Source organism: Berghia stephanieae, chromosome 7 (genome assembly GCF_034508935.2).
Source record: "Berghia stephanieae isolate SIO BIC M18660-M18661 chromosome 7, UCSD_Bste_1.3, whole genome shotgun sequence".
Lineage (NCBI taxonomy): Eukaryota > Metazoa > Mollusca > Gastropoda > Nudibranchia > Aeolidiidae > Berghia > Berghia stephanieae.
Window position 1 is genome coordinate 65,815,587 of NC_088366.1, and position 10,170 is coordinate 65,825,756.

The 10,170-nt window shown below is 33.9% G+C and overlaps 1 protein-coding gene across 1 annotated transcript; it reads left to right on the forward strand.

Moving 5' to 3' along the window:
* Positions 1-329: 329 nt before the first annotated feature.
* LOC144977668 (26S proteasome non-ATPase regulatory subunit 7-like) lies at positions 330-9,065 on the forward strand. The gene is made up of 8 exons (XM_078923106.1): positions 330-603; positions 3,101-3,193; positions 4,014-4,111; positions 4,500-4,580; positions 5,067-5,158; positions 5,781-5,943; positions 6,626-6,769; positions 7,504-9,065. Exons 1-8 carry the CDS (start codon positions 426-428, stop codon positions 7,651-7,653), a joined length of 999 nt encoding a protein of 332 aa, XP_078779232.1. The 5' UTR covers positions 330-425; the 3' UTR covers positions 7,654-9,065.
* The last annotated feature ends 1,105 nt before the right edge of the window (positions 9,066-10,170 follow it).

A 10,170-nucleotide genomic window follows, 5' to 3' on the forward strand; every position in this document is an offset into this window, starting at 1 on the left:
AGGAGGCACTGGGTGGTAGCGAATCGGCTTCGATCGAGAACTTGCCTAACGGCAAAATCGCTTCATCACAGGGGACTTTCCACCTGTCCAACATGTACCCGTTGTGGTAGCGAGCCCGAAACCACAGAGCATCTAGTTGAACAGTGTGTTGTGACGAAGCTTCCGGGCGGGTCTACGACGGTGCACGAGTGCGGTAAAGAATTTGCTGATTGGGTCGATCGTGATAACACAGTACCTAGTGTGAGCACCATTAGAAGCTCCTGACAGATCTAGCAGACGAATACGAATGTAAAAGGTGACGATGTCGAACTACGAAAAAATTTACAACCACATAGGACTTCCGGTTGTCGCCATTGGCGAAACAAATCGAAACTGTGTTGTCATTGTTTTAGTGTGGAAGAAAGAAATTCTTATAAACTTGAAAGATGTCTCCTCCAACGGATCACACTAAAATAGACAAAGTAGTGGTTCATCCACTTGTTCTTTTGAGTGTTGTTGATCACTTCAATCGTATGGGAAAAGTCGGAAATATGAAACGTGTTGTCGGCGTTTTGCTGGGATCAAATCGGCAAGGAATTCTTGATGTTTCGAACAGTTTTGCAGGTAATAAAGCAGTTATATATCTTATTTGAATTGGCTTGATTCGCTGTCAATTTCATACATTAATTCCACTTTGCAAGACTATTTCCACCATGGCTGAAAAAAGGAATGTTTGTGTCTGAAGGCCAAGGCTTTTGGTCCCAGCTAAGCAAGAGAAGAGTTTGAGTTTGAGTTCGAGTACGAAAGAGTAGGCACTTGCAAGAAGTAGCTCTCGCGAGTTGAAAACAGGCGAGGATTTCTGTTTCCGTTTTTGAGGGGAAAAAATTTATGAGTGATTTTAAAATGCTCATTCTTCTTTCTCAGTGGAATGAAATGGCATGTATTATATATCATTGGAATAGGCACTTAAATGAAAATTCAGTTTTTAAATGACAGTAGTATAAAATCTGGTTTACTATGATGCAGTATACCATCCCGATGATAAAACCGTTTGAATTTTGTCTCTAGGTTATATAGAAGCAGAGTTATTCAATTTTTTATGCCTTAAAAACACCCAAAAATTACTATAGGAATCAGCCTGAAATTGGGCACCAGCTGACTGAAAAAACGAAAGGGGATTCCCTGAAACACTGTGACGTCACAAGGCTAGGAGCCAATGACCGACGCTGACCACGGCAGTCCAAGCTGAAATGGCGTTACTTTGGTAGATTTTGAAATGAGTGTGATTTTATGGAATGCTCAAAGGGTATCCTGGAAGCAGTTTTGAAAGTTGAAAATGGTATCATTGGAAAGGAAAATGATTGAATTTTATGATTTTTTATGTTTTAAGGGGATTTTTTCATGAATGATGATAAACGGCTTGATTTTCTTGCCCACTACAATTAAGCTATCTTTCCATTACAATATCTTCTAAATGAATTTATGGAGGGAAATAGTAATTGTACCAAATGATAGGGCGTTCAATGCCCTTTATTTTGGTATTTAATTTATCCAGTTCTGTAAATAAATACCAGAGATATCTCAATTTAACCAAGCCATGGTTTTAGCCTGCAGCTCACAAACGATAACTAGCGGTCACACAGGTGAATGGGAGAACTGTGACACATTCATTTAAGTGCCTAATTGGAAAGGGCATAAAATTCTGCATACAATGATGCTAATCTTATTATCTTCCTATATCATGATTTTGAGAAATATTTTCGTAAAGAGAGTATATGTGTTTAAACGCTTATAACTTTTAAACCAGAGATGGTCCTTCTTAATAAAAAAAAGTCCTTCTGAGATACATATTAAAGTAGCTTCTCTAAAAATTTCAGAGCAAAATATGTTTGCACTCAAAAGTTAGAGCTCCCCAAAAAACAGTAATTGGCCTCGATTGTTTACAGAAGCTGCCATTTTCTTATACTGATTCACTTCCTGTCGTCTGCTGGGTTTGAGAGATAACTTCGTCAATCCACATCAAAACTTTACATCTTTGTATCTTACAAAATATTCCATTTATGGAAGTTATTTTTGTTTTAAATTATTCAATTAATTGGCGTTTTCATGTCCATGCATTCATTTTATAATTTACAATTCTCTTCCTTTTTTTCCGATTGATTTTTCACTGTTGATTTTGACGTTTTTCATCCTTTGACGGACGTCTGTCCGATTTAGGGGAACGGGGGAGCGGAAGTTTTTAAAATCACCTATTTTCGACCACTAATACACCACCTCAAACATTAATCAGTCCATATCTCTGCTTTTATGAGGTCTATTTTCATTTTGAAAAGTTCAAGGTGAACAACTAAATGACGCCGATTCAGTGGTGTATTTGGTCTATCTACATGTGAATAAATATTTAATGATCGACTTTTCCAAAATTCCAATAGGTCATTCATTTGCATGTCGTGATCTATTTTTCCTTGATTTCAGCTGTTTCAGCTCTAAACTATACCTTTCATTCTCAATAAATAATTATTTTTCTGTTTGCAATGTATTACAGAGATGTTGAATTACCACATTTAAAAATTTCAAAGTTGTATCTGAAGCCGTTTCTGAATTATACTTGATTATCCATTGGGTTGCTGTGTTTTGGTCACATATTTTCCTATTAAGCTTCTATAGAGATTTTTCACCACATAAAAGGTCATAACTTTTTAACTAGTTGAGATAGTGCGATAATTTTTTCACTTTAGTAAATGTTTCACTCCCCTTTATTTTTCTACGCTAAATTAATACCGATATCACTATTTTGAAAAATTCTTGCAAGTGCCTAGAAAGAGTTCTCAGAGTTCGAGCCGAAGCTCTAAATCTAAAGATGAAAGTTAAGACGAAGCTAGATGGATATTTATCCTTTTCTATGATTTAAGGGTAATACCATTTAATGAAGATAAGCTTTGTATGAAATATTTTCATATATGCTCTTTATAAAAGAAAAAAAAATCACAAAGCTTTTTAAAATTAAAAATGTTAGTGCAAAGGCAAAAGGCTGACTGCTGAAACGATTGAATGGTTTGCCTGCATTTGAGCCATAGTCATACTGGTTAGCTTTGATTGCTTAACTCTATTTGTTTTCCAGTTCCTTTTGATGAAGACGACAGGGATCGGAGTGTTTGGTTTGTGGATCACGACTACCTGGAGAATATGTATAGCATGTTCAAAAAAGTGAATGGTATGCTTTAGGTTTACACTTCTGACTTCTTGATTATATTTTTTAGTAATGCAGAATTCTTTTTAAAAAGCATCTCAAAACATTTCTTTTTAATATGTATCACTGTAGAATTATATTGCTTTGTTTCATACTGCATGTTTGAGTGAAAATTGTCACGTTACTGTTAAGTGCTTTGAGCTTGTTGAAATACGGAGTAAGGCGCTATATAAAAACCATATATTATTATTATTATTATTATTATTATTATTATTATTATTATTATTATTATTATTATTATTATTATTATTATTATAATTATTATTATTATTATTATTATTATTATTATTATTTTTATTATTATTATTATTATTATTATTATTTTAACTAGAGTGAATAGAAAGTAGCAATATTCTTACAAATTATTTCCAAGCTTATTTACATTTCAATACAAGTTATTTTAACAAGTCTAACATTCTGTGATCAATGCAGTTAGGTTGGCAAGAATGTGGCTCTGCTAATGAAGGGGATATAACATATCTCCATAAAGTGATCTGAGTAAGGGGAGGGGGTGGGTTCTCTGCCCCTTAATTACTCTTTTCATCATATAGCTTTCTGTTCACACTGATGTTTCATAAAAGTTGTGCTATCATTGAATAACTCCTTAAGACTGACAGGCGATTATCAATGTCAAGAGTTGTTTTGTCTTCTGAGTTTGGCTTTTCTTTCTCTTTAAAAAAAATCCTCTTTATTGTTTATATTAAGATGAATATATATTTCATTTTGCTTTATCTGTAAAATTAAATGTATTCTTATAATGTTTTTCATTTATTTTATATTCCAGCAAGGGAGAGAATTGTTGGTTGGTACCACACAGGGCCAAAGCTTTGTCCCAATGACGTTGCCATCAATGAAATGATTAAACGATACAATCCTAATTCGGTAAGTGTGAATTTAACAAAGGGGTAATGAAATGTAGGCCTGCCAACTCTCCCAATTTTTGGTCTCATTCTCGGTTTCTCTAATTACACGCTATTTTCCCAGTTTGAATTGTATTTTATTATTCAAAAAAAAGTCGTCGTCATCATCATTGAAGTCTTGTTGAATTTGAAGTACAAAATTAATGAAAAAAAAACAAAGCAATTTATATTTTCCGGAAAAAAAATCAGTGCTCTTATTGGAATTTAACTTGTCAAATCAAGTCTACATTTATTATTATTATTATTATTATTATTATTATTATTATTATTATTATTATTTTGTTGTTGTTAATGTTGTTAACATTATTGCTCCTTTTCTCTTATTAAAATTCATTAAATTCTCTATGCAGGTGCTTGTTGTCATCGATGCCAAACCCAAGGCTCTTGGACTTCCTACTGAAGCCTACATATCCGTAGAAGAGGTCCACGATGTAAGTTATCATCATTTGATAGATTACTTCTTTTAGGTATTTCAAGTGATTTTACCACCCACCCTGTAGATCTACCACTTCAACTTATTTGGCTCTATTGTCATTTGTCCACTGTATATTAAATTATAATGTCCTTTTTAAAAAGTTTTGTTCGAGAAATATATATACAACAAATACTTTGATCAATGTGCTCTCCCACTTTCTAAGTTCCTCTGATTTCAATTATTATTACTATTATTATTATTATTATTATTATTATTATTATTATTATTATTATTATTATTATTATATTATTATTTATTATTATTATTATTATTATTATTATTATTACTATATATTATTATATATTATATTATTATTATTATTACTACTATTATTATTATTTATTCTATTATTATATACTATTATTATTATATTACTATTATTATTATTATTATTATTATTATTATTATTATTATATTATTATTTAAAAATTGTATTTGGCAGGATGGCACACCAACCAGCAAGACATTCGATCACGTCCCAAGTGAAATTGGTGCTGAAGAAGCAGAGGAAGTCGGAGTAGAGCATTTGTTACGGTGAATTTCTCCTTCCTTTGTGTTTTATGATAAATTTTGATTCTTTTTAATTCTTTATGGAGAAAAGGGCATATTCCTATCAATTCTCAAGTTATCAAATAATACTGGAACTTTCACATTCTGATTACCAAAACTGACAATAATGAGAAAGGTTGCTCATGTTATCATGTAATGAATTTGGGGATGTTTGAAAATATGAAATATCATTGATGAAGTTTGGTGTGCACGAAACCTTAAATTCGTTGTTAAAATCTTAAAAGATGCTTAAGTCTGAAGTTTTTGGGGATTTTAAAAAACATTATTTCAATATTCTGCCTTAAACTTGTTGGTTTTTTAAAGCTTAAACCACTGGCACCCATGCATCCTCATTTTTGTAACTAAAGCTTCATTCAAACATATTGGATATTATAATTCGAATTTTGGTTTTAATTCCAGGCCTGTATTTTACAGGCAGGCATGGCAATGAAATATCAATTGCTAACAACTGTTTTATTTTTAATTTTGTTGTTTTTAAACATTTTTATTTTTATTATGTAAAGCGCCGCAGAGCACGATTAACAGGGATGTTTAGGCGCTATATAAATTCATTATGTACTATTTACTGTTTGATCCCTTTTTCCAGAGACATCAAAGACACCACAGTGGGATCTCTCTCCCAGCACATCACAAGCCAGCTGATGGGTTTGAAGGGCCTTCATTCCCACATGTCTGATATCAGTAATTATCTCAAGACCGTGGCTGAGGGCAGGTTACCCATCAACCATCAGATCGTCTATCAGCTTCAGGTAAACGATTTGCATTTTATTGGTAATATGCGGCTATGTGGTCTTGTGGTATGACACTCGCTTTTGGATCGGAAGGTCCTGGGGTCGAGCCTCGCTCGGCGCATAGTTGAGTCCTTGGATAAGGCTCTTTACTCACATTATCTCACCGTACCCAGGTGTAAAATGAGTACCTGGCCATTAAAAGCGTTGTCTCTGTCCAAAAAAAATTGTAATATCATCTGCCGGGCATCATGTCCTGTCCTACATGTTAAATTTGCTGTTGACCAGGGACCCTTTCTAAGCGCTTTGAGCATGTATAGTGGATATTGCGCTATATAAAAGCTCAAAATTGGTAACATATACCTGCCAACCCTTTCCACTTTTGGCAGAATCATTCCTGTTTTCACTCTTCCTTTCCGTCATTCTGCCATTTACTCTAGTCTTCGTTTTAAAATAATAATGCTAGGAGGGGGTGGAGGTGAAAATAATAAATAAAATAATGATTGCCAAAAGAAAGGTAAATATGAATATTAATTTCACTCCTTTCCCCATTCCATGACCTAACACAGTGATAGTTTTGCCAGCTGTGCCAACTGCCTTAAAATCGAATTCATCCGTTCTGTTGGATTGTTGTGTATTATTTTTTAATTTAAAAAAAAATATTTTTTGCTAAATGATGATTTAAACCTCTCTCTCTGTCCAGGATGTATTCAACCTTCTGCCAGATGTCAGCATGCCAGAACTGGTCCACTCCCTAACTGTCAACACAAATGACCAAATGAGTGTGGTCTATCTTGCCTCTCTTGTACGATCCATCATGGCCCTACACAATCTCATCAACAACAAGGTTGGTTCTTTGGTTATGGTTTTCGTTTCATCCTTCTTTGGTTTTTTGGGGGGTTTTTTTGGACACAATCTATCAACAACATGTTGGTTCTTTGGTTATGTTTTTGTTTCATCCCTCTTTGTTTTGTTTTTATTTTGGACGCAATCTCATCAACAAGGTTGGTTCTTTGCTTGTGGTTTTGTTTCACCCCTCTTTGGTTTTTTGGGGGGGTTTTTTTTTTTGGCTTTTTGTTGTTCTTTTTGTACTATCGAGTTTCGCTGCATTTGCAACTCTATGGATTGTAGTGAAAAAGATATAAAAGTTAAGAATAATATAATAACATTAATAACATAATTTTTTGAAAGTTAAAATTTTGTTAATAAGATTTTTTTATTTCTTTTCGGAGTTAAGCATACAGGAACATAAAAAATTATCATAACTCCTGTTTTAATTATATAATCGTGATTTACAAATGATTAATATCCATTTTATAGCCGTTTATCAACGGAGCCCCATCGCTAATCAATGCATTTTGTCTTTTTGATACAACTGTAAAATATGGGTGTGAAGATGGAGAAATTTAATATATGTTGCAAAGCTCCTATCAGAGTGTTGCGATCACCATCACCATATCTGATCATTGACCATGCTCAAAATTATTTGACTTTTATAAAAGACAGATCACCACTGTGCTGAGCTATCAATACTCTATGAAGGATTTAGAGAATAACTATGTCTTGAATTTGTGTTTTCAGGTGCAAAACAGAGATGCAGAAAAGAACGAAACCAAAGATAAGACGAAGGATAAGAATGGCAAAGAAGAGAAAGCGAGTGGAGACAAAGCAGAAAAAGAAAAGAAAGGAGAGAAAGAGAAAGAAAAAGACAGCAGTTCTTCAACAAAATAGTTTTCATGTGTACAGTTAGGCTTGAATGTACGATGTTAAAGTGTGTGAAAGACAAATGGTTTGTAAGAGTGAGTATCTACTGTGCTGTGTAGTCGTGATGTAGTTCAAAATTTTTGATTAAAAACAAAAAATATTAAAATTGATTTTTTGCTCCTCATCTTCTCTTTTACTTCTACGTCCTTGGAGGGCCTGAGGCAGCCCACATAATGGAGACTGGTCCATAGTTAACTCACTCAACCCTAACACCGACTATATCCGTAGTTTACTGGGTTACTTATACCCCATGCATTACATTATTACATTTTTCTGAGATAAATTATAGTTGTAGTATCAAGCTAATATTTTTCATTTTTACATGTTAATGATAGTTGAATTAAACTATCTATGCACATGCTCATTTTTAATACATTTTTTCCAATTTTGAAAAGTGGCAAAAATCTCTAGGATTGAGTGAGTTAATACAATTTTTGTTTGTTTGTTTGTTGCTTTAGGTCTCTTCCAACACAATTGAGGTTATATGAGAGATCGCTGAAACAAAAAAACAAGCAATCTAACAAAAATAGTACAAATGTAAATCAAAATCATAACCTAAAGATATCATAAGCTAAATTATAAATAACCAAGAACAAACAGGCAGAAGATTTACAGAAAAAAAATATCCCCTGTCAAAAATACAATCACAATGCATATTCAGCAAACATAGCGAAATCAGAAAACATAAACTACATCTCCTCTGCTGCATCATGCGGCAAGCTCTTCTATTAGCTGCTGATTGAAAGCAGGAATCAGTTTATAGGGATTCGAAGGATGAAGTTTCGATATTTTGAAATGTAGAAATGGACAGATAGTTGCATTTATTTTGAATTCTGCCCAAATGATCAGTGGGATCAATTTTTTAAATAACTGGTTTTATGGTTTTTACAGTGAATAGTAGTAATCTCATATGAAAGAGTTTGGCTGGACGTATGTTTATATTTGTATGTATGAGGATGTATTCATATGTAAGTGTTTGAAATTCTGAATGTTAATCATTTGTTAAAGTGTGCGAATAAGCGTTTGTATCACTTCATCTCATGTATGTATATAAACATATTTAATTATCATTATTGAGTTAAAGCGAATACTAAGTTTACTTTTAATATTTTTTCTCACGAACGTTTCGTTAAATCAATTTCAATTACTTTGGTTCAGATTATAATTTTTAAAAATTAGTTTCCTGAAATTTAAGGGAATCAATTAGTTGAGTGTGTTATAATGTGCAGTACATTTATAATATATTTCTGACAATATTTTGACGCCCAGGTTAGGTTTAGGTCCTCAACTTGTTTTGGTTTACCTTTTTTTTTCTCCCAGTACAACTATTGTAATATTTTTTTTGTTTTTAAATAAAATTATTTATAATAAGTTTTCAACTGCTTGTTTTGTGTTGATTCTGTGATTTGTATTGTTGACTGATAAGATGGGCGTGTGGCAAATAATAGGGTGGATTCCCCTTAGTGGCAGTCCACAGTGTGCGGCTATGTGGTCTTGTGGTATGACATTCGCTTTCGGATCGGAAGGTCCTGGGTTTGAGCCTCGCTCGGTGCATAGTTTAGTCCTTGGAAAAGGGTTTTTACTCACATTCTCTAACTGTACTCAGGTGTAAAATGAGTACCAAATTGTTTATAGCGTTGTCTCTGTCGGAAAAAAATTGTAATATCGCCTAATAGGCATCATCTCTCGTTCTACATGTTATGTGTTGATGTTGGCTAGAGACCCCTTGTAAAGCGCTTTGAGCATGTTTAGTGGATATTGCCCTATATAAAAGCTCAGCCTTGCTATGTCTTCTATTACTCTAAATCTGGGTGGGGTCTTCTGACCTTCTATGGTGTAATGAGAGCTGTGTCTTCTATCTGCCATACTATCTCTAATAAAAGTTTAAAATAAAATTTCCTTTATTCATCCCATAGGGGAAATTTGTCTCTAGGGTCTATTCCAAGGGAATATGAATAACCCAGGTGTCACCTGCAAATTGAGCTGGGATGAGGTGACTTGCTCAAGGCCACACAGTGCAGCGGCGGGTGATCAAACTCGGCACCTTTCGGGTATGAAGCAAAGCTGAACCACGCTGACCCATTTTCACGTTGCTCTCTGTCTTTGTTCTGGATTGATATTTTTTTTCCTGGTCCCTCCTGATAAGGATCCTTATTGAGGAGGGAGACAGCAAAATGTATAATACCTTTTTTTAGAGATAGTTTTGTTCCTGTAAATCATCTCTCTATTATGAGCTTTTATAGTGATTAGTTTTCAATAGGTAAACATTTGAGTGTGTCCTTCATAGCGAGATCCTTCACTAGTGCCTAGGTGGGTGGGACTTTTAGGTAAATGTCTAAATGCCTGGGTGGGGTCTTTGACCTCCCATGGTGGGCAGGAGATCACTCTGTGTTTTCTATTCCCTAATATCTGTTTTCCGAGTTGCTTTCTGTCTTTGACTTAGAATGGGATTAGTTTTGTCCTAGCCCTGGCTGGAGACCTTGA

Bases quoted from the DNA above. Each gene is read 5' to 3' on its own strand.
- LOC144977668 (XM_078923106.1), top strand. From the start codon at position 426: ATGTCTCCTCCAACGGATCACACTAAAATAGACAAAGTAGTGGTTCAT. The intron at 604-3,100 runs GTAATAAAGCAG...TTTGTTTTCCAG, and splicing joins TGTTTCGAACAGTTTTGCAG to TTCCTTTTGATGAAGACGAC. The intron at 5,159-5,780 runs GTGAATTTCTCC...CCCTTTTTCCAG, and splicing joins GGAGTAGAGCATTTGTTACG to AGACATCAAAGACACCACAG.